Source organism: Bactrocera latifrons, unplaced genomic scaffold (genome assembly GCF_001853355.1).
Source record: "Bactrocera latifrons isolate USDA-ARS-PBARC rearing strain unplaced genomic scaffold, ASM185335v1 scaffold_373, whole genome shotgun sequence".
Taxonomy (NCBI): Eukaryota; Metazoa; Arthropoda; class Insecta; order Diptera; family Tephritidae; genus Bactrocera; species Bactrocera latifrons.
The window spans coordinates 1-25,440 of record NW_017537016.1 but is presented as its reverse complement, the minus strand read 5'-3'; the positions used below and the strand labels follow the sequence as shown (position 1 = coordinate 25,440).

General features: G+C 34.0%; 2 protein-coding genes and 1 long non-coding RNA gene across 3 annotated transcripts in view; all 3 read left to right on the top strand.

Annotated features, from left to right (window-relative positions):
- LOC108972034 overlaps window positions 1–25,435 on the top strand; it is a gene marked incomplete at its 3' end in the record, with an annotated part of 41,805 nt that extends 16,370 nt beyond the window's left edge. The window contains exons 5-13 of the mRNA XM_018938461.1: window positions 13,756–13,851; window positions 13,924–14,162; window positions 14,294–14,449; window positions 19,023–19,333; window positions 21,143–21,310; window positions 21,378–21,387; window positions 21,470–21,565; window positions 21,629–22,165; window positions 22,479–25,435. Coding sequence (XP_018794006.1) covers window positions 13,756–13,851; window positions 13,924–14,162; window positions 14,294–14,449; window positions 19,023–19,333; window positions 21,143–21,310; window positions 21,378–21,387; window positions 21,470–21,565; window positions 21,629–22,165; window positions 22,479–25,435 — 4,570 coding nt within the window. The remainder of the gene's footprint in view (window positions 1–13,755; window positions 13,852–13,923; window positions 14,163–14,293; window positions 14,450–19,022; window positions 19,334–21,142; window positions 21,311–21,377; window positions 21,388–21,469; window positions 21,566–21,628; window positions 22,166–22,478) is intronic.
- On the top strand, window positions 8,057–8,734 carry LOC108972044. Its single transcript, XM_018938482.1, has one exon. It carries the CDS (start codon window positions 8,129–8,131, stop codon window positions 8,483–8,485), a length of 357 nt encoding a protein of 118 aa, XP_018794027.1. The 5' UTR covers window positions 8,057–8,128; the 3' UTR covers window positions 8,486–8,734.
- LOC108972045 lies at window positions 15,874–16,874 on the top strand. Its single transcript, XR_001993600.1, has 2 exons — window positions 15,874–16,333; window positions 16,410–16,874. It is a non-coding gene; the product is annotated as an uncharacterized LOC108972045 (long non-coding RNA).
- Window positions 25,436–25,440: the final 5 nt, after the last annotated feature.

Genomic DNA, 25,440 nt, shown 5'->3' with positions numbered 1-25,440 from the left:
TTGGCGAACCAGCTTACCAAAATATTTTTAACCTGAGAGTTTCGGTAGTGAATTTTAAAATTTTGAATAATTCCTTGATCCAAAGGCTGGCAAACTGAAGTAGTGTTACTAGGCAGAAATAGTATCTTAACATTTTTCAAACTTATATCTCGGGGGTGGGATGCTGCGTTGTCTAAAAATAAAAGTACTTTTCTGTTTTTCAACTCTTTTTTTGTCGAGTTCTTTCAACCACTGTGTCATCACTTCACRCGTCWTCCATGCTTTCTTATTGGACTGCCAATTTACTGGAAGCTTTTTTAAATCTATTGATGCAAACGCTCTCGGTCGCGCAGCTTTCCCTATGACAAGGGGTTTTTCTTTTTCCCCTGCCATATTTGCACAAGGCAAGACAGTCAACCTTTCTTTCGACAGTTTACCTCCACGGCATACTTCATTTTTAAGAGCCAATGTTTTGTTTGGCAAAGCTCTGAAAAAAAGGCCTGTCTCGTCCGCATTGTAGACATCCCTAGGGCTATAACCAATCAGAAATGATGGTAGTTTATCTAAAAATTGCTGCACATCTTGCATATCAACAGCAGCACTTTCACCACAAATGTATTTGAATGTTATATTATGACGGCTCCGCCATTTTTGTAGCCAACCGTTAGAAGCCACAAAATCATTAATCCCCAGCTTTCGGGCAATTTCTCTTGCCTTTTCTTGGATTATTGGTCCAGATATTGGAATGTTTTGGCTTCRTGCCTTATTGAACCAGTCTAAACACATTTCATCAACTTTTTTTCCATCGATTTTCATGAATGACCTTTTTGATTCGACATTGCTYCCAGACATCCATTTTGTTCGAATTTCTTCTTTATTTTTAATAACCAGCGCAGCCTGCGTTTTTCCAATTTTGAACCTGATAACAAAAATTGGGCGCATTTTCAATAACGTATTCCAACAGGAACTCAGTGTATTTATAATTATGTTGCAAAAATATGTGAAACAGGAAAATAATACTAAATTTTGTAGTACTAAACGATTGTGTTTGATTTAAAAAAATTGTACACACAAAAAGAAATTTTTTAATAATTTTTGCACGATTTTAATATTAAAACTTACCTTTCRGCCAATGYGCGSASAGACAAATTGTTTTCCTCACTAACGTTGATTAATTCAATTTTTTCTTTTAAGCTCAGGTTTGACCTCGCCATCTTACGCATTATGTACATAAATGTTTACACAATCACTAAACCCAATTCACTGAACAAAAAACCTAAGCATGCGCTTCATAAACAGATTACATTGAATTCGGGAAGTCCCCTTTTTTCATTTCTTATAATCTGTTATTTATACATACGCCATACACACATTCTCATATTTTGTCCGCTTACGAGGGGTTCGCGTCCGCCCAAGAGAGGTTTTTGATTGATTTGTTATGAAAACAGAAGTCAATGTCCGTCGATAAGAGCTTCGTGTCCGCTTAGTAGAGGGGTTTCGTCCAACTTTGTAGCAATGAACTGTCCGCGTCCGGCCAAGAGAGTGTCCGCCTAAAGGAGGGCGATTTGTTCTGAAAATTGTATTTAAAATTTGGTGCATGAAAAAATGTCCGCCCAAGGGAGGTGTCCTTCTAATAGAGGTGTCCGTTAGGAGAAGTTTCTCTGTATATGTATATCACAAAAAATTTTAATCGCTTAAATAAGTTTTTACTTATCACTATCATTCAACTAGAAAATGTCCGTTATTCCTATTAAAAAAAATATATTTTTGAATGCATTAGTTTTTTCACTTAAAAATTAAGTGAAAAATGCCATTAATTATCCATAACTCATGCATTATTGTCCTAAATTCTTTGTGTATCGAGATTCTGGAAATGTGCAAATCACATTCGATGGAAGTTAGAAAATACATACATATCAATTGTGAAAATTTACTGATTTTAAAATAACGTTGTGGAGAAGAAAACGTATCGATTTAGTTTCATATAAATATCTCTAAACATATTGACAGACATACATATAATGTCAAAGGGAAAGTCCAAAGTCAATACAGTGGATATGTTGAGGCTAATCGTAGATGATTTCATGTTTCGCTTTTGACATTAAATAAGCTCCAGAAGATATTTCCATGCAATTCACTGCGTCCTTTCCGGAAAAAGTTAGTGTACAGTCACAATTATCAACGATTCAAAACAAGTAAGGAAGGGTTAATTTCGGGTGCAACCGAACATTTTGTGCTCTTGCAACTTGCACGAATCAAAACCAGGGAAATACTTTAAAGCACAAAACCTCAACCAGAGGATCGAAATCCAAGCAATTTTTTATATACGTACATAAGTATATTACATACAACATATGTATAACTCATACGTTGACAGACTCAAAAAGTTTGTTAGAAAAATGAAAATCATTATGTGAAGTATATGGAAGTTGTGGAAGTAACGATTTTATCTATTACATCCAATACTACATACTATTACTATGCCACATACCAAAAAATCAATCATACGGCTCGAAAAATCTGATATTAGTTATATGACGGCTAGGTCAAGTTTTCGCTCAAATTTATTTTGGCACAAAGATACACGGTTATGAGTAAAACACGCTCTACCATTTTCATTGAGACAACTCACATATTGGTCGATATGTGCGGTACAAAGCCACCCGTAAGTTCGAACATCTTTATATTATATTAAGTACATGTGGGGCTAGAGCTAAGATTTAACCCATTTTTATAACGAATATTGAAAGTATCAATGACGCTGTTGAAGCCGTTGAAAAATGGAATAGCTTAAAACTGTTGTTTGTTTCACAAGGGTTTTTATTTTCATATATTTCTCGTTTTTATATTGAATTCATTTAATTTTTTTATATGATATACATACATACATATGTATTTGGGCTAAACATGAATATACTATGTATGTATGCTGTTAAATAATATTTAATAAATAAAATCATAGTAATTTCAGGAATATTAAGTATAACACACTTCTCTCAACTCTTCCGTAACTTTAATAATCTATTTTTTGATTTCCATTTTTCCCATAACTTCAGTACTTTCTAATGACGATTTTGTTCTTTGGCAGTTTCTTCTTTAAAAAATATGAGCGTTTCATTTACTCAAGTACTACTCTGTTTACTGGGCGTCCTTGCAATACTCCTTTCCAAGTCCATTCCATCCGAACCACTGTCGTTCTCATCAAAAATTTCGTTTAAACCTCGAAGAGAAGACTGCAGGTTTTGCTCTGGCGGTTGAATGGAGTGTCGTCTGCCGTAGACATTATCAAGATAATCACAAACCAGTGTTCTGGCGTCCCAACTTGACTTGTTCTGCTTTTTTTATACGTTTGTACGACGCAAGCAAATTTAAAAATTTCTTTTTGGATAACTTCCTTCTATTGCGTGATTTTCGGGTCCACATTTCCATTTTTTAGAGTACTTTGCTGAACCGATTTCTGCCTCGTCCCCGCAACGAATTCCGGCTCTAGCCGACCATGTACCATAAATTTTTTAGCTGTTACTAAATTTTTCGCTTAAATATAAAATAAACACATATATTTTTAGATATCTGAATGTACATATGTATGTATATTATAAAATAAATATATATATTTTTTTTGTAAATAACTATTTCGCCTTTTCATTTTCCATATCAGTGGAGCAATCACAAAATTTATGTTTCCAATTTATTTCACTTTGCGCACAACAATTGCCAAATTTTTAACAACTAGAACTCTATACTTTTGCCTAAGTTGCCACAAATTTCACATGGAACGTGATACTTTAACAAATCGTGCAACACAGCTGTTGTGTTTGATTGTAGTTTAATGTCGGCTTATATGTATATCTTTTCAAACATTGGAACCATTGGTTCCTTTAGCTTCAACATCATTATGAGAATAATTTTATCCATGCCTGCTGCAAGCTGTTTATAGCGTATAGCCGCTGTTGTAGTTGTATCTCCGCTGAAATTTGCTGAGAACCAAGTGAAGTGCTTCCATGAGTTCTTCTAGGAATTCCCCTGCAGAGGATGAGGCTGAGATATTTAGTAGTTTTTAAATAGGATATATTGATATGTTCCTTGGACAATATATTACTTAGTCTGGTGAATTCTTTACAGCTTTCTAGCGATATTTTGATATCCGTTATAGGTGTCGATTGGTTGAAAGAGGTATTAGCCTCTGACTTTTCCAGCTCTTCATCTAATTCTTAATCATTTATTATTTTATTCTTATACCTGAGAATCCGTCCACGCTTTACTGTGGCTGATACATAGATAATACTACTACTTTCATCTATATGATTTCTATTAGTTAGATTATAATTATTAGTTAATGAGATATAGCATTTTTGTGAAGCAACTTGTGTTAGATTACAAAAAAAAGGATTATTTACTGTGTTAATAAAGTATTGCTTTTTGGGGGTAAATGCTGTTGAATTTGGGCTCTGCACCAGTCAAATCCATCGTTGGAAAGAGATTTCCTAAATTGGAAAGAGGCGAAATGAGCACCGAGAACAACGACGCCCTAAAGAAGCGAAAGTTCTGTGCAAAGAGGGTGTCTGCAAATTCATAATCTAACAAAAACAACGAATAATTGATTCTGAGAAGTGTTTGAGGGCTCTTTAATCGTAGTAAAACCGTATGTGGTTGCAGTTCTTTTCTATTGTTTCAAATATTTAGCAATTGTATTATTTTTGAGGAAGGGTCAGTTTGAAATTGTACTCCATCGTTTTCGTTTAAATATTCCTGGCTGGAGGGCTCCAATAATAAACGTGTTCGATGATCGCTGCTAAATTCAAATTGCTATAGGGAGAACCGTGACCTTCGACGCTCCCGGTACCACTGCAAACGCTACGTCCCCCAATTGTTAAATCTGTAGTATCTTCGAAAATATTCATTTAAATCATATGCTGTAAAGGATCTAGATCAAATCAACAACAAACTATATCAATCTGGTTAAAATCGCTTCGAAAATTAGCCGTCATTTGTCGTAAAAAGTAAATGATAAAAAAATGTTTGGGAGTAAAATTTGGGTGTAAAAATTTTAAATTTTACGACTTTACAATGCTTTAAGTCAGGTTGTGAACGCCCCAACTATATAGCGATTTTCTATTTTCTTACCTTTTTTCTATCCTTAGCTAGTACTCAATTTTCGTCATTTGACTTAGGTGTTTCTTTCTTTTCTTGCGCTGTAGGGGTACATTGGTGGGTATTCATGGCTGTTTTTGACGTGGACTCCGTCAACAGTCTTGATTTTCAAAGTAATTTTCTCTGTCAAAGCGTTGGTTGTCAAGATATTAGTAGTTGTTGTTCCTGGTATGCCTTTATTTGTTGCGTTTATTATTTTCCGCCATTCTGCAATATCAGTGTTTCTAACCCGACAATTTAAGTATATCGTTCATTAATATTTGGGTAAGGTAAAGATCCATGCGCACGAGGTCACAAACCAAACACTATTTGTTATTGCAAATAGAGGATACCGATTCCAAGACGCAACAGCCAGCAAGGCAGTTGAATAATTTTTAATAAACTACCTTGAAAATAAGAAAGCTATGACATACCTGTATCTAGCATTATTTGAATGTTTAATGGAAATCGGAGAAGAACGGTTTTTTTTTAAAGAAGTGCTGTTTCAATGGGATAATGTACAGTATCCCAAGCCAATGAAAACGATTGTAACATGAATTGAAGATCGGAATTGCTCCGCGTCTATAGGTTTCTCCAAATCTTCTCCGACTTCAAGAAAATGCTCGCTAGAAAGAAATTTAGCGACAATGAGAAGCTAATCTTTCAAACTAAGACCTATGTATGTATATTGAAAAAAAGGCAAATTATAATTTTTGTTGTTTCTAGTCCTAACATTAAAAACAATTATTATGTCACTATTTTCCAAATAATAATTGAAGGAAAGAAATATATAGAGCATACTATATGTCCCTTTTTGTACAGTCAGAACAACAATGAAATTGTTATAATATTAAGGGCTGGTAAAAAAAAATCTATTACTTTCCCAAAATAAGGTTCGTCAAATCCTTACTTCTTAATTTTTAGTTAATTGTGAACTAACCACACACAAGATTTTCCAAATAATATTCGTAGTAATATGGGCTAAGGGCTAAGTTCGGGTGTAACCGAACATTTTATACTCATGTAACTCGGATAAATTAATGCCAGGGAGATACCTTATAGCGTAAAATGTCAACCACAGGATCGGAATCCAAGAAGTTTTATATATACATACATATACTGGATATAACTCAGAAACTAACTGACATATTCGACGTAAGGTTTGTTAGAAAAACGAAAATCATTATATGTAGTACATGCGAGTTGGGGTAGTATCGACCCTATTTTATCTATTTTTCCTCATCCCATATAACACTGATGTGCTATATACTCAATGTTACCTGGGTAATTATTAAGGTGGCTTACATACAATCACCAATCATATGAAGCAAAATCAGCCAGATATTCGAAAATCCTGATATTACTTAAATGGGGGTGGGTTAAGTTTTCGCCCTAGTTGGAATCTATTTTAAGCACAAAGGTATATTTTTATGAGTAAAATATGTTCTGTAATTTTCATTGAGTTAACTCAAACAATGGCCGAAATATGCGGTATAAAGTCACTTAGTGGTTCGAAAATCTTCATATTAAATATATGGGGGCTTAGGAAGTATTGACCCTGAATATAATTTGCCTATCTCACAGATGGAACGATATTTTCGGTTAAAAATCAAATATAGGTACTGGGGTCCTCATCTTCGGTACCTAGGGGATGAACAGTTTTGGTTGGATTTGGACAATTTTTAGTCGGGAGCTGGCATACTTTATAAGAATTATTATACTTCGTTTTTTAATTACTTATTAAATTGCGTACTGAAAAGTGAAAGAATCAAGTGGAATTTAACACCCACTTTTTTTCACAGGTGCTCTTGCTACTGCGGTCTCTTGTGCCAAATTATAGTTTTATATCTTAATTTAGTGCTTACACTATGACACTTAATAGATTTTCGGTTAATGACGATTTGTGGGCGTGACAGTGGTCTGATTACGTCCATCTACGAACTCGAATTTTTTTTTGTACTAGGGAACCCCCCATACCAAATTTCATCAAGATATCTCAATTTTACCAAGTTACAGCTTGCACGGATAGATGGATGGTCAGAGACACAGCCACCCGGATTTCAACTTTTCTCGTCACCTTAAACATTTATACTATATACGTACATATGTATAACCCTATATCTATTACGCTTAGTTTTATGTGAGACCGTTAGGTGAACAAAACTATAATACTCTGTAGCAACTGGTTGCAGAGTATAAAAACAGTACACCAGATGTAGACGCAAATGTATACGAATAAGAGTATATTATGTTGTCTATGCGGAAATCGAAAGCTGACTTAACAGGTTTATCTCCTTTAGCGTCTTGAAACAAAATAAAAATTTTTGAAGAAATGAGGAAATAAATTTTCCAGACTTGATTTATACTTTGCTGGTGTAAAGTGAAGAAATTTTGATTATACCATACATATACTAATTGTATTTGTGCATACGGGTGAAATTTTTAAAAATTTTTTTTGTTGGTATTATTCAATAACAGAGTATATCAATGTTCCGAATGCCAAATATTTATATAAAATAAATAAGTTCATATAAAATAAAATAGTTGAGCCAGAGATTAATAATAATCAACAAAAAATCCTACTCATTTACTTAGCAAAATCTTTTAAAAATTACCTGCTAGTTCATGAATTAAACAGACCAGCTTAAGACGCAACTACCGTTGTCAACAGTGGAAAAAGCGGGTTTGAGTCTTCAAATGCAAGAGCAAACCACAAAAGGCATCGCGACAGCGCTTGTCGGTCTAATCGGTCGCAGATACGCAGCGCAGGCAAACAAACGAAGTACATATGTATGTATGTATATTATTACAAACAGTTTTGTGCAAAAGCTTTAGCATTGAAGAAACACGAATCAGTTGTGTGGACAAACATAATATTGCAACAAACGTTTTTAAGAGGTCTCGAAAGAAACCAAAATTTTGAAAAAAGTAACCACAATTTCTGGAATAAATTTTAGACATTATATAGAGAATATAATTATAAAGAAAAATAATTCCAGAGAAACGATTTTCCGGCAATATGGTTATATTAACAACGTTTAACGCCAACTGGGAAATGCTAATAGCCTCTAACCATGTAAATTTTACCGTGCTGATGTTTCTTTTCATGGTTTGCGCATTTGAAGTGGTCTTGTGGAAGCTAACTCTTACTGGTCTTAGTAGAGTCGATGTATTCGGACGCAGTGAAGCTAACGATAACAATGTGAGTGAATATGAAGAGGACATCTACTATGGAGATTTACGTAATAATTACGAACGATGGACACGAAGACAGACATACTATCGACACCAAGTGTGGCGTCTAGAACAGGAAAGATTAACCCAATTCCGGGTGCAACTACAACATCGAAGGCAGCTTGAAAGGGTCATTTGCTAACGGCGTAAATAACATGTAGTTGTGGAAGGGAAAGTATCAAAATATTAAGCATTTTATACGTATACAGTGGAAACTCTATGGAACGGTATTCAAGGGACCGCAAATTTTTTTACGTTATAAGGAGTTTTTATTATACGGGGAGAAGACGTATAACGGAATATTGGAGGAAAATTGGAGGATATGGCATTAGAGGACATCCTCGCGGTTTTGAGTCAATTACTGCATTTAAAGTTAAGTCTATTCCTTTACAAAATAAATTTGTTACAAATAGTGTCTGTGACGTTACATAGAGTATGTACACTGTATGTACAGCAGAAAAGTTGCTGGAAAAATCTAGCAAACAGACCACAACAATCACAAACAATATTATGTTAATATATTATATATTATATAATATAATACATATATTATATATGTAACAATATGGATATCAATCATATGTAAACCATAATAAAGTATTTCGAAGTGATTTAAATGTTCAGTTACAATGTAATAAAATTAATAAAGCTGTATTATTAATTAACGAGAGAACTCGTCCACGCTTCACTGTGCCTGGTACATATGTAGATAATACTACAACTACCATCTACATATATCATCGCATCGTATCGAATGCGATATTCGCCGTGGCCAACGCGCAAAGGAACATAAATCTTTCGCAGAACTTTTCTCTCGAAAACTCGCAACGTCGACTCATCAGTCGTTGTCATCGTCCAAGCCTCTGCACCATATAGCAGGACGGAAATTATGAGTGACTTATAGAGTTTGGTTTTTGTTCGTCGAGAGAGGACTTTGCTACTGAGTCCGAAGTAGCACCTGTTGGCAAGAGTTATAGCAGGAACAGTCAAAAACGCTACGCAATCTATTAAAAATAGTTTATATATGTATAAATAATAGTATTCGACTCCAATTTTGAGTTATCTTAAGAAAATTTTACACATATTGAACAGATTGAATTATAAAAGTTGATAATTACTACAGTATATAGATATTAGCAACCCTGGGTTGTGAGAGAGCAATCAGCTGACACGTTTAGACGGCAAAAACCGAAATGCTGCAATTAAAAAAGCCATAAATTCGGGTTGAAAGTTATTTGTATTTATTTTAAAGTACAAAATGTGTGAAAATAATCATAAATTCTTGACCAATTCACTTTTGGTCGATATGACCACCGGCCCAAACCATTATCTTTGGCGGGTGCTGCCTCCTTGTGGCCAACCGATGATTAAGATTCTCATATGAACGGTCGGTCAAGTAAACCTTATCGTTTTAAGAGTTTACGAATTGCTCAATTGGAAAAATTTTTCGTTAGATAACATAATGTTCGGAATTTGACCGCTTTCGGTTGTTGCTCTGCTTCGGTGTGAGATCGTGGACCTTTTGGAACTTGTAAGGCTTGACCTTGAGCTCATTTTTCAATATGCGTCGGATGCTGCGGTCGGATATTTTCAGTTCTTTAACCATTTGATTGGCATTTCGTCGTGGATTTCGCTCAAGTCGCTTCTTCACTGTCTGGACCATCTCACGTGACGTTGCAGTCTTTTGATAACCACTCCTATGGCGTTTTGCGATGTTACCATTATCATTGTAACGAGTGATGGTGCGATAAACAAAAACTTTATTCACATTAAGGTGTTTGAGCTCACGAACAATTGCTGGTTGTGATTTTCCAGCTAAATATAAAGTAATCACACTATTACGTTTGAATTCCATCGCTGATCACTGTTTTTTGCGTTCACTTTTGGCAAAACGTTTTTGAGCACTTGTGAACAATACTCCGAACTGTCATTCAGCAAATTTATAAACAGCTGATTCCAGTGCGACAGCTGCGCGAACGGTGTGAAGTTGGTTACACATTGAGTGCCGGATCCTGTATTCAATGTCCTTACCCTGGTTCTAAGCTACCTACCCACCAATTTTCAACCAAATCGGTTCAGCCATTCTTGAGTTATAAATGGTGTAACTTATACCACTTTCTATTATATAATATGTATGTAGATTTCCAAACCGATCGAATATTATGAAATAAAATAACAAATAACAGTCGAACAAAAAATTACACTGCCCCTAATTAAGCACCAGTTGTTGATGTGAAAAATCTATAGGCGCGGGTAAACATGATTGTCGGCGAGGCGACACAGGCCGTGGTTACGATCGCCACGCTATATTAAGTAGTAGTCTATACGTAGCATATACATATATATGTATATATATTTTTACGCGGCTTGCAAAAGTCTTTGTCAATATAATATGTATGCAAGCTCATACATAAATATACTATACATATTTACGCTGGTTTGTTGGGAAGCAGTGGCAATTGGCAATCGTTCGTTTGTGTTTTCGGCACAGCTCGGTTTTTATACCAACAACACAATGTAGTGGCGCTTTGTCGTCGCATTAGTTCTTCGACACACTGGCTCTTCCACAACACGTGAATTTTGTTATTGGTTGTCCGTGTCAACGAAATTTCGCATGAAGCAAGGGAGTGTACATATTTACAAACATATAGTATATATGTTGCATGTAGACAAATTTACAAACACAAAGGAACGATCGCCAATTGTCACCGCTTCCCTTGCCGCCCTAACAGCTTTGCCAATAAACTTGCGTAAATATTTATGTACATATGTATACGTATAAGCGTTTTTACATATCGACGCAGATTTTTACGAGCCACGAAAAAATATTTTAGAATTGATAAATATTATACATACATCGACAACAGCTATGTTGCCACTTTTCTCACTTCTTTCTGTGAAGAAGCATCAAAACGTTGTTCAATTTATGATTTTTAGCTTTTGCCACCGTCGTGAAAAGACGCTTGTAGGCAAAGGCATGCTCAGGGAGATGTAATGACGGGGATTCTCTTGCTCTTGCTAAATTGCAGATTGCAAAAATCCTATACCGAAATACATATAAAAGAGCACGAGAGCGCCGTTTGCAGAATATAGTGATATATGAACGGCTAATTAGGTTATTTTATTGTACATGGCTATTGTGAATTGGCGCACCTTCTGAATTTATTCTTAACAAAAAACTGTACAAATCTTTATATTTAAGTAAAAATTATAAAATCTATTTAAAATTTATCTTCCTAAACAATTTAACGTCAATATATGTATTTAAGTAAAATCACAGCTAGCGCGGGGTTGCAATTATTTTTTACGTGCCATTGCACAAGAATAAACATGGGTTTTGGTCTGACATATTTTACAGCCATTGCAAATAATTTTCTGCGTGTGTTGTTGCCATTGCACAAGAATAAACATGGGTTTTGGTCTGACATATTTTACTGCCATTGCAAATAATTTTCTGCGTGTGTTTGTTGTTGTGGAAATATCTGCACCGTTTTGCAGGGGCAAGAGAATACCCCTATGGTGTTTGCTTTTATGAATGAAGCGAGTTGAAAGTGCGCTTGCGTTCGTGAATGAAAATGTGGTTGTTGTGTGGTTTTGTACAAACTTGGGCATCGACTATTTGGCTGTCATATTGACTTGTGTGATGCTATTTCATGCATTTGTTGTTTTTGTAGAACAATATTTGTAATTTTTGCGGGTGACATATCTACATGTGTATGTATGTTGTATGTACATACATATGAGCAGTGCGCACTTGTTATTGCTGATAAGTGAAAATATGATTTGAATTCCCGAAAGCGAATATACATACACACCTGCTCAAAATAATAGTTACACAATACTTTTTCAAGTAAAGCTCTTGAATAAAAAGTTGTATTTAAATTTTTAAGAAAAACGCAAACGTACTTATATTTTTCAAATATTTAGAAGCTTATTTAAATAAACGTCATTTAAACAAAAAGCAAAACAAATAAATGTAGATCCAAAAACATTTCATAGCTAAACAAACTTGCTCAAAAAAATAGGTACACTTTTAATAAGACAATTATTTTGGAAAAACAAATTATGATAAAACAGTTTCTTTGTATATTTAACATTACACAGTTAATAGCCAGTATATCCACCATTATTCTGGATTACTTTATTTATTCGTTTGGGCATACTACTGATTAAAGTCTGACAGGTTTCTTTAGGTATCTCATACCAAGTTTTTTGTATGCACTCCCATAACTGGTCTTTGTTAGAGAAAGATTGACTCGCCAAATTTTTTTTTAGTTCTCCCCATAGGTTTTCTATTGGATTTAAATCCGGGGATTGACTTGGCTACTTCAAAACGTTAACATTACTATCTTCAAAATATTTTTTAACCACACCATGACGTTTCCACCTCCATGCTCCATCTGTCCATCTATCACCTTAGACTACTTGAATGGGTCCTTTTTACAAAGAGTTACAATGTGGCGATCAAGAACTGTACGCGTTTTTTTTTTTTGTGGCCTTCCACGAGTCTCCCTACGAGATTTTCGCTCTAAAGCATTTTTAACATAAATTATGAGACCTTTCCATTAATTTCCCAATTTCCCGAAGCGATTTTCTGAGGTTTGAAACCAGCCGGGCTTCTTCAACAGTGCAATGTGACTTCCGACCCATTTGATTAAAAAATAATTTAAATTCTCTGCAGCATTTTAAGCTATAATGAAAGAAAACTTACCAATTCCGATAAAAAAACTTGAAAAAGTACATAAAATTAGTTTTATTTTCACAAAAAGCTAAGTTCACTTATGTGTAACTATTATATTGGGTAATTTTTTTTTTCTGAGAATTCACGCAAAACTGACACACGTATTAATTCGAGGGATCATATGCTTCATTCTCTTAGAAAGGGCGATGCCATATTATCTTAATTAAACTTACAGCATAACTTGTCGCATATAGCCTGTAAGAAGTTTTTTAAACTGTTGAGAGTACTAAGTTTTATCGTGTAACTATTATTTTGAGCAGATGTGTATAAATACCAAATACCAAATAACCACATTTTCAACTTCCGATTGACCTATACGGCTTACACTCGTATAGGTCTATATGTAAGTTTTTTAGTTTCGACACAACCGTTATGTAGGTAGTGGGCGAAGTTATCATTTCATTTCCACCATTGTCGCACTGTTGGGGAAGGTGCCGAAAAAATTGGATGGACGGACCTAAATTCGTCCGCATTTCAACTCGTCCCGTCATCCTAATCCTTTATATACATATTTACGTATATCGATTAATTTTAGGTTTTACAAACAACCGTTAGATGAACCAAACTCCGTTATTCAATATTCTTTTCGTTCAATGTTATATCTACCAGATCATAATAGAACTAGTTCTTTACCTTTTTGACATTTAATTGAACTATCTCTCATATTTTAGTAAAATTGGTGAAGGACGAATCGCTAAAAAGGAACCTGTTATTGATAACATTTGTAATGTTTGCTCCTGTCCAATCAATATAATTGATTCTAAAAGGTATGCTCTTCTACGGAATGCTTTCAAAAGTTATTATATAATTGTTATTTAACTTTTTCCAATGTGCATTAGCTTTATTACATGCTTTTTATGCAATAAAAGAATATGTCACGGTACCAAATGCTCAAATTTCGTTCCAAAATTTGGTCGGCGGGAATGTCAAATATGCCATTTCTCGAAGGAATCGCTTACACATACACAGTCTTGGATAACAGAACAAATGTTCTTCAGCCGCCAAAACCATTCGTATCCAGTACGAGCACGAAGTGAAATTTATATACCGATAAAAGATTATAATGAAAGTTCCACAAGTGAGTGTTATTTGATATAATTGTAAAGCCGCCTATGTAATATAATATGAAAACGTTGAAATGTATACATATGTATATGTATGTGAATTATAATATTTTCTGTTTTGACGAATTTGCATATATTCTTACAGATTTCGAAAGCGTAAGCCAAGTTGGAGCAAATTCTTTTGCTATTACTTCAGATCAAAAAACGAAAATACGCGAATATGTGGAGGAAGTGGTAGCTAAGCTGTTGGGCAATTCGCTAGACCAAATACGGGTCACACAATTATCAAAAAGTAAAAATTGTGAGTAGAATTAATTACCTTACATACCAAAGTTGAATTATATTTAAGATGGGCATAACTGCCAGTTTTGCCGTATTCTCTTTTCGTCTTAATATCGATACCATATTTTTGAAAGCAAAGGGTCTTCTTAGTTTTTTTAAACGCTGGTATAAAGTATTTAGAGATCCGTATGTTATTAAAACTTTTTACGATTTGGTTTATTTTTAATGTTATTATTGTTTGTTAAGAAAAATGAATTTCAATATTCCTCAGCGTTGTCTCAGATCTATTCCCTATTTTACTGTAAAAACGAAAACTAAATTTGCTGATTATGACCCTCTAAAGCGTGCTGTGCGTGTGCTTAACTTGATTTCTGAGAAAGTTCTAATTGATTTTTCTCATTCTAATTTAAGTTATATTAATATTATTTTAATAATCAGTAAGAATCAATGTTCATAGACTTAAGTAAATAAATATTAGAATATGGTTCTGTGGTATGGAACTCTAGTTATCAGTTCTATTCAAAAACAAAATGTTATTGTTCGCCTTAAGGCATTTCCGATAGGATTCTGGGTTCAGTCCACCGCCATATACTAGACGTTTGAAATTTATAAATCTACTTGCGCTTAGAAGTTTTTTACAGTTATTTTCTGTTATCCAAAATTAAATTTAACATAACGGTTACCTTTTTGAGACAGTTGAGACCCTTACTGTTAAAATCTTCAAATTTTAACTCTAAACGTACCATTTCGCCGCATATGTTATGATTTTAGTTCCTATTTCTACAAATTTTATTTATCTGACTTACTTTGTAAAATTAAAAAGACAATACTGCCTTCTCTTAATAAATAAAATCTTGACAATATTTTTAAACGTAGCTTTTAACCCTTGGCACTTAAAAAAAACTCTTACCTTTCATGACTCGGCTAATTCCGCACGAATGCAGATAGCACCCCTCGCGCCGATTGGGCGGAAGTAATCGTTGAGTTATTATAATAGTTACATACAGATGTTTGTATGTACATATATGTATGTTATCATAAGCCACATGCATACACACATGTGTATGAATACAAAGAAATAATTATGTAATGATTATTATGAAAATATCTTTTAGCTAAACATATTGTTTGAAATAGAGAACCGGTCACTAAATATGTATTTTCTGAGTAGAGTCTTATTTCTGTAATAATATTAACACTCCTCAACATGGATAGAGAGCTAAATATACTAAAAGTTGCGTAGAACGTTTACTGATATCAGCTCACAATAACAATATGAAAATATAAAAAAATATAAAATGTTGCTATCAGTAGAACAAGAAATATGAATATTTCAACTCAATAGCACATACAACAACAAATTCACCATAGAGAACTACCGAACTACAGTAGAAACCGAACAATCACTGGGGCCGATGTCAGTACCTGTGCAAAGTGTCATTTCTCTTCAGATGAGTTGCGCGCGTCGAGGTGTTTAAATAACCGAACAAATAAACGTGGTTGAATCTGATTTTTAATAACTAAAACTAAGGAATATACTCTTGCCGCTCATATTTATTAATGGATGATAACATAATTAATATTTTTTATTTTGTGCTAAAGATGAGCGGCTTCGAAAATTAATAAACATTTGTGCAATAAAATATACACATATATTATATAAAATGTAAAGCATTCATAATTGCGTTAAACACCCAAAAATAGACTAAAAGAGTACTCAACCAAAAATGAAAAAATTTAAGTTAATCCAAATTAAAACAATTTCGTATACGAAACCAAACTTGTTTATCTTTAGAAGATAACGAATAGCGTCATACACACAAGGCGTATACGTTACTTTGCCGCTGAACTTAGTTCACTTCGGTTATCGCTTACCTTTTATATTGCTGACATACATACATAAGTATAGTATCTGTATGTTTATTTGAATATGTACGAGTATACGTAACAATACATACTTTATTTACTTTTTTGTACAGCGTAAAAAATGTGGATCACCAGTGAACAACATTGATGTAGTGACATATTATTATTAAACTGCAATATTCATTATCCTTTGCATAAGTATGCATCCAATCGGTGAATATATTTAGTTTCTAAAAATGCTAATAGTCTGCAGTATCGTTTACACATTATCTGATTTTTAGTTGAGTTCCTCATCCGAATTACAATGAGCGTATTGATGTGTTCTTAATGATCAATTGAGTATTCCGTTTTAAGCAATTTTTGTATTTGAAACCTTATCCTATAATAATTATATACGTTGAAATAAAAGTCCCTTTAATTGTGATGCTGGTAAAATATGAACGTCGAAACTCCGAACAACAATTGAACACTCATGCTTGTTTTGTTATTCACCACTTTCGAGTATATACATATGTACATACAAACATATATGTATATTAATAGAAAATGCTTCATATTAATAGGCAATAATAATATAAGCTTAGCAAATTACACTGTCAATATTTGTTGGCCATCGTAACCTCAGTTATATTGGTGACTCAACGCACCAATTTTTGGGAGACGGTTTAATATTCTCCATCTAATATATATTTTTATAGTTTTTTTAGTTCGTTTTTCTCTATAAAATTTCTTTGCTTACATTTCAATAAATAACCTTTTAGTTATTATTGAATATGAGTTAATCTGTAACACGTTTTTATTACAGCGATCAAATTGAAAGTCAATTTTTAATTTATACTTCGCGTGTTTTTCAAATCGGTAATTTTTTTTCTGTAAGTTGGTAGTACTGTTAGTCGTTTATGCTAAATTTCACATCAAAATATTCCTTAGTATTTGAGATACGGGTCGTTTTTTAAGGCTCTAAAAGTGAATTCTTCGATTTTTACTATGTCTAAATTTATTGAACAAAGAAGTGCGATAATGCACCATCTCATACATCATTTCGCCACATTTTCAACTAAAGTCACAACCACCGCATTCGCTGATTTACCTTCATATAACTTCTGGCTATTCAGCATATTCACATGACCAATCCGAGGTCACCGTTTTGACTCAATTGAGGATATAAAAGCTGAATCGAAGAAGTCTCTGATGGCCACCACGAATTAGAATTTTTTTAGCAAGAGAATATTACTTTGAAGGAGATAAAATGGACCAAATTCACCTTTCAATTTGATCACAGTAGTATGTATATTGGCCAATATATGAGATAATATTTCTATAAGGTAGATGGGAGCTAATGGAAATATTGACCCAATTCAACCCATTTTTGACATAGGTATACTATTATCAGCAAAATTTCAATAATATATCTCACATATTGACCGATATTTTCAATAAAAAGTCGGTCATTCGCACTGGGGTCCACATATTCGGTATGTGGGGCTTGAACAAATATCGTCCGCTTTTGGCAATTTTTGGACCCGATATATATTCCGATACATTAATTGGTACTTTACTTGTTATAGTGGAAAGTGACAAAACCAAATGGAATTTGAAGTTGCGTTATACGGGAAGTAGGCGTTGACATAACTGAACACAAATTAAGACACAGAACTGTAAAATAGATAAATTTGAAAGAAAATTTGGTCCAGCACTCTATTTGATTGGTTTTACACTTTATTTCCTTGGCTTTGATTCTTGCAAATTGCAAGAGTATAAAATGTTTGGTTGCTCCCTAACTAAGCACTTCCTTACTTGTTTCTCGATCATTAAATGCAATTTTGCTATGTTCAAAAGAAATTGCTATACTCCATTTCGATCAAATGTATATTTAGTACTAATGTTACTACTTGGCTCTAAAGTTCATAAACTAGGTATGTACATATATGCTCGCACGTATGTATTTAATAATACTTTTCGCAATTAAAACTGTAATATAGAATAAATATTGGGTAGAAGCCTCTTAGTATTTCATTTTTTTTATATTTATACTAATAAATAAATAAACAAATATGTGCCATTTTGGTCGACCACTTTTTGCCATTTTTCCATCAGTGTAAATCAAAATTTCCCGAACAGAAGCGAGTGAACCATTGTTGTGCTACACGAACTGATACAGTTGATACATACTTTTTTATACAAGAATTCCAAAATATAACGAATTTCTTCATTATTTACACTCATTTTTGAACAGCTGTAACTTTTTTGAACTTCCCCGAATTTACTTTTTTTGGTGGAATGATGCTTAAAATCTCATCTTTTCAACACTATATGGTATAACACAATGTAGATATACCACTGCAACGACATCTATTGACAATATAAAGGAACAGTTGAATTTAAATTGTCGTCGTCACAGCCCGGCATCATTATATGACAGTTCACATGAGAAGAAGAACAATATAATGGACTTTACTTTGGGTGTTATTACAGGAGCTTTTGTGGTCTTTGCTCTAACTGTTTTTTACATTGCCTACATTATTGAAGTTAAACTAGGTAAAGTAATCGTATCGAAAATACTTTAGGAAAACAACTTTTGAACAAATGTATATGTCTGAAATTATTAAAACACGCGCTATTAATATCGTAACTGTTAAATTAAATCATAAGACGCGATCATTTGTTATTTACTTGATGATAATTATTCATTTGAAATTTAAGTCGCTGAATATTTCATACTGCAGATCTTCCTGGCATCCTGAATAATCGTGTAATTCATCAACATCCCGTGGGCTTGAATGACAACCAAGCCAGAGAGAATACCCTAACTGAATTTTCCGAAATTTCACAAGCAAGACTTCGAAATATGGTTGAATCAATAATAGCGGAAATGCTGGGAACGTCAGGTCTGACGAATGCTAACGTATCTGAATCAGAACTCAATAAAAATACATATGGAAACGGTCATTCACAACTTTCTCATCGTCATCGTACTAAACGTTCTTTTGAACCAAAGGTCTATCAGGACTTCCTGGCCAAGGCAGTGTTAACTAAGGTGGGTTAAAAATGCCATATTGTGTACATACATATGCATTTAAGTGAATAGAGCAGTAATTCAAATAATATGATGATGTTTAAGTATGAATTTTCCCAAATTGCACGAATCAAGGTTAAAAATATTATTAGAAATATACACATATCTTTCTGACCCGAATTTCGCTCTACGTAAACAGTCATAATCAGTAAAGTAAGTCTAAATCACCAGTGAACTTTGGTTAGAGTAAAGTGAAAGGGAAAAATAAAAAATATTGATTACATGAACTGAGTGTAGTAGTCGTTTAAGTGCTACTGCATTTTTTAACTCGCCTAGTATGTAAGTAAAGGGTTTTTTAATAGGGACGCTACAACAGTAGACCGATAAGGGTAGCAAACGACGCCATATCTCCCGCCCTTTTGACATTTCTCTTCAGTAATTGCCATTTCATCATGGAAAGATGTACGATCCAATAATTAGTCGATATTGTTAAAATTTGCTACCGAAATTTGGAATCAGTGGCCTATGCTTTAAGAGCGTTACGTCCAATTGATGATCGTCATAATCGTCCTGTCCGATCTGGTCACCTTGGTCGTGCGATTTGACTAGCCAGCGACGATTGATGAACTTCGTACGAATATCGAACGTTAAATTGCAGCAGTATTGGCCGATTTATGCTTGAAACCCGTTGAAAAATGGGTTCGACGTCTGGACTTCTGCAAGAGTGCCCTTAGTGCCCATGCAAAAGAAATCGAGTTCCATACATAATGGCTCTTATTGAAAACCCCATTGCATACATATTAACATGTAGATATATATTTAATTTATGTTTAGCTTCCCAGCTCTATTTATTGCTAATTTTTTGTATGTAACTATATTTATACTATGGGTACCGTGAACATCATTTTTTCACTACACCCAAATTGTTCGAATTATTGAATAATTGCTTTTATTACATAGTAAGCAAGAGCAGTTTTGCATTAGATATGAAATCAGTATTTGATTTGCAATTACAATGTGTTGGTGTTATATGTTCTTTACACATTATTTTCCGATGATGAACCTATTCAGGAGTAGTCAATATAAATCTACGCCACTTCGAGTGCACTATCAGTTGGTAGTTTTGCAAGTTGTTCGATATTTCTCTTTCTGCGCAATAACAGCTTGCTTCTGCCCCTATATAAGTGTTTATTTGAATATTTTACTAATTTCCTTAATGAAATACTTATAAGGTTTCCTTCCGCTAGATAAAACCATAGAAATTTGTAAGAAAACCACTTAAAATATTGCGTTACAATTCCGATGCTAGTTCTAGTAGCCATAGTTTAGTCCATCAACAATTTCTCAACTGTGCAGACGTCGGACCGAATACCAAAATAAATAGCTACAGAAATAAACCAGGCTGTGTACTAATTAAATAAAGAAACGGGCAAAATTATCTGTAACATATTTCTAATTATTTGAATATCAAATTTTCACAAACTTTTATAAGGAGCACTGTGGCAAATGGAAGCGAATTCCAATGTATGTAATAAAGATTAATATTAATGTAAATACATACACATATATTTTTTAAGTTATTAATTGGAAGCAAAATTGTAATATTTCGGATAAATGTGGTTAATTTTTAACCGCACCTCACGTATAACAGTTACGTTAAATACGCATTCTTATGATAGTATTTAATGAACCTATTTTCGATATGAGATTTAATTATTAATACAACACTGAGATTTGTGTAGGCGTACGTAGCAAAAATTTCGACAGGTTACCTAAAGTATTAAAGCTGATTAGCAATTGTATAACTTGTTTCAAATGCTTACGTTTCAGATCGCTGACAATGAAGGATATATCCGTAAATTATCCGAAAGTACACCCGATCTAAGCTCATGCAACATTGACATCAACTTTAATATGGACGATAGAAGCATTTCACCTGAAAGTTCATTGGAGACTACAAGTCCTTTCAACTATACAGATACACAGCATTCATCAAAAGTGAGTTAAATGTTTACATTCTTCGTTTTTACTCGATTTCTAATTTAATACCTATTGTGTTTTGCAGATCATCAAAGGTGAGCATCAATATTAACAACAATACAACATTACGAGTACGTACAAATTAAAGCATTTTTAATTAATTAAATGAAATTTCAGATTCAGATCGCGAATCAACAATAAACGATTACATAGCCTCTCACACAGTACCGCTACCCGATTTGTCAGCTGCAATGACAGATTATGAGGAGGATGGTAAGTAAATGTTACTGTATATTTGTAAAATGAAAGTTGCATAATATATTCCCAATTGTGTAGACTTGGCATCCGTATCTTCGAGTATTCTTGTCGAAGGCAATTGGGAAGATAATTGGCTTTTTAGGAAGAAGCGTCCTTCATTAACAACCTCCATAACTGGCAGTGTAGGTATGCTAGTACCTGCACCTAAAGATGATGTTCGTGCTCAAATTGGGGATAAGACTACCGATGAAATCAGTGACCTCTCTGAAATTGATTCAGATACGGATGATTCAGTACAAATATGTGCAGACTTAGATCCGTATAATGATCGAATTATAAATAAACATCTAATTGGTGGTCAGAATACAAAAGTGATTCTAGACGAATTGATTGAAACAGCTAGTTTGATATCAAATAAATCACATTCACCAAATGAAGCCAATTATATTGAAACTAGAAACGATCATATTGTGGAAAAGTCGTTCAAAACTGAAGCGTTTAATTCTAAAGTTGTAAATAATTCGCCTCTAGAACTTAAAATTAGTTCAAAATCGATGCCAACGAGTTGTTATGAAGCTAATATGGCGCAGGAATCGGAAAATAATCCAATATCAGGTAAGAATAATTTTATTTACTCGCGTAAGCAGGATAAGTCAAATATAGCTTTTAATCCTACCGTATTAACCAATTCACTTGCACATTCGTACACATTTCTTCATACATACATACATAAAATATGATAACTTACATCGCTAGCAGTAAATTTATCTTAAACAAAGGAGCAACTTTTCAATATGTATACATGTAATACTAGTATGTAGTGTGTCAATTGGTATTTTCGCATCATATACCCTCTTCAGAGGTATCTTTCAAAGATACTTTACACGTTCTTAGTCTGGCGACTCTAGTTTGTCGTTTATGTTTACAGCTCCATTGCAAGCTACTGAAAGCATTGAAGTCGACGAAAGTTGTACAGGATTTAGTTCAGTCGAAATATTTGAAGAACCCGTTTTAAGTCACGACACTAGGTCAATTTGCCAAGGAACATCCGTTATTGAAATTCTCGCTGCAATTACTTTAGCACCGTTGTTGGCTGTTCCTGCTTCAGAACAACCATCTATTCAAGCACCCTTCGAAATGAATGCAATCAAAGAGTTAAGTGATTTAGCTTTGGCAGAAATAAAATTACGTATACCTGAATTGAGCCACCACTCACTTGATATCATAGATGAGGAAGAAGAAACTAAAGTTATAAACTCGTTAGAAATAAACGAAAGTTGCTCAGAGAAGTGCGTTCCATTATCAGATATTAAGGAAACTACGAGATCACCATTGATTCCAAAAGCAATCACAAATTTAGCAGATGAAAATGATTTACACGAGCTGCCGAATAAAATTTGTGCAGAAACACATTCACCGGATATAACAAAATTACTGTTATCATCGTCGTTGGAAAGAACTTCGTTCGAAGATTCCAATAGATCGAATATAACACAACTTCCCGAACTTAAAACATATTTCATTGAAGAGGCTTCAAAGGTCATTTTATTGCATTCAGAGGCGGAAAGTCAACTGTCCTCAAAACCAATCATAAGATGTAACTCTCATAAAGAACCATCTGAAACCATCCATCCTTTAGAAAAAGAGATACCTAAAATATGCACTGAAACCGTTACTCAAACTTTTGAATTTGAGAAACAAGTACCTTACAATGAAACTAGGTATGAGCCTAAAAACGAGATACCAGCAGATAACAGTATCGATACAGAAGCAGTAAAATTAATTAAAAGTGAAAACCAAAATACAACTAATGAATCAAAAATAGAGTGTATTATAAATGCAAAAAGTAAAAATGAAAAACAGCACATAGAGTACACAGCTGAACGCAATAACGAAGCAGAAACTACAGAATCCTCTAAAACAACATATATTTCCGCACCTCAGAAACAAGAATCTATAAGTGAGTCAGATACACAGAGTATTTTGGTCACAGAAGCAGATAAATTATCTGTACCAGATAATGAAAAAAAAAACCATTGTACTGAACCAGAAGTAGAAACTGTTTGGTATATAGAATGTGAAAATCCAACGCTATTCACCGATCAAGTAGAAAAGTGTGCCATTAAGAAAACCGTTTCGGAACCTTCACAAACATCATACATCTTAGCAACTGAGAAACAACAATCAGTCTATGAGTTACCAGGAGATAGAAATATGGATAAAGAAGCGGAAGAACTATCCGAAAGCGAAAACCAAATAGCATTTAAAGAACCAGAAATAGAGTGTGCCAAAGATGCACAAAGTGAAAATGAAATATCGTACATTGATCATAAGAATGAACATAATAATGAAATAACATCGCAAGAATCCTCAGAAACACCTTATATCTCCATACCGAAGAAACAAGAAAATATTAGTGAGTCAACAGGAGCATGTATTATGGGTGCACAAGCGGTTGAATGCTCTGTAACAGATAACGGAACACAAAATCCTTGTACTGAACCAGAAGTAGAAACTGTTATGAATGAGTTACCAGGAGATACAAATATGGATACAGAAGCGGTAGAACTATCAGAAAGCCAAAAACAAATAGCATGTAATGAACCAGAAATAGAGTGTGCTAAAGATGCACAAGGTGAAAATGCAATATCGTGCATTGATCATGAGAATGAACATGACAAGGAAGTAAAAACTCAAGAATCCTCTGCAACACCTTATACCCCCATACCGGAGAAACAAGAAAATATTAGTGAGTCAAAAGGAGCATGTATTGTGAATACACAAGCGGTTGAATGCTCTGTAACAGATAATGGAACACAAAATCCTTGTACTGAACCAGAAGTAGAAACTGTTATGTATGAGTTACCGGGAGATAAAAATATGGATACAGAAGAGGTAGAACTATCAGAAAGCGAAAAACAAATAGCATGTAATCATCCAGAAATAGAGTGTGCTAAAGATGCACAAGGTGAAAATGCAATATCGTGCATTGATCATAAGAATGAACATGATAATGAAGTAAAAACTCAAGAATCCTCTGAACCACCTTATACCCCCATACCGGAGAAACAAGAAAATACGAGTGAGTCAACACGAGCATGTATTATGGATACACAAGCGGTTGAATGCTCTGTAACAGATAACGGAACGCAAAAACGCTTTACTGAATCAGAAGTAGAAACTGTTATGTATGAGTTACCATCAGATAAAAATATGGATACAGAAGCGGTAGAACTATCAGAAAGCGAAAAACTAATAGCATGTAATGAACCAGAAATAGAATGTACTAAAGATGCAAAAGGTGAAAATGGAATATCTTACATTGGTCATAAGAATGAACATGATAATGAAGTAAAAACTCAAGAATCCTCTGAAACACCCTATACCCCCATACCGGAGAAACAAAAAAATATCAGCGGATCAACAGAAGCATGTATTATGGATACACAAGCGGTAGAATGTTCTGTAACAGATAATGGAACGCAAAAACCCTGTACTGAACCAGAAGTAGAAACTGTTATACATGAGTTACCAGGAGATAAAAATGTGGATACAGATGCGGTAGAAGTATCAGAAAGCGAAAAACAAATAGCATGTAATGAACCAGAAATAGAGTGTGCTAAAGATGCACAAGGTGAAAATGCAATATCGTACATTGATCATGAGAATGAACACGATAATGAAGTAGAAACTGAAGAATCCTCTGAACCACCTTATACCCCCATACCGGAGAAACAAGAAAATACGAGTGAGTCAACACGAGTATGTATTATGGATACACAAGCGGTTGAATGCTTTGTAACAGATAATGGAACGCAAAAACCCTGTACTGAACCAGAAGTAGAAACTGTTATACATGAGTTACCAGGAGATAAAAATGTGGATACAGA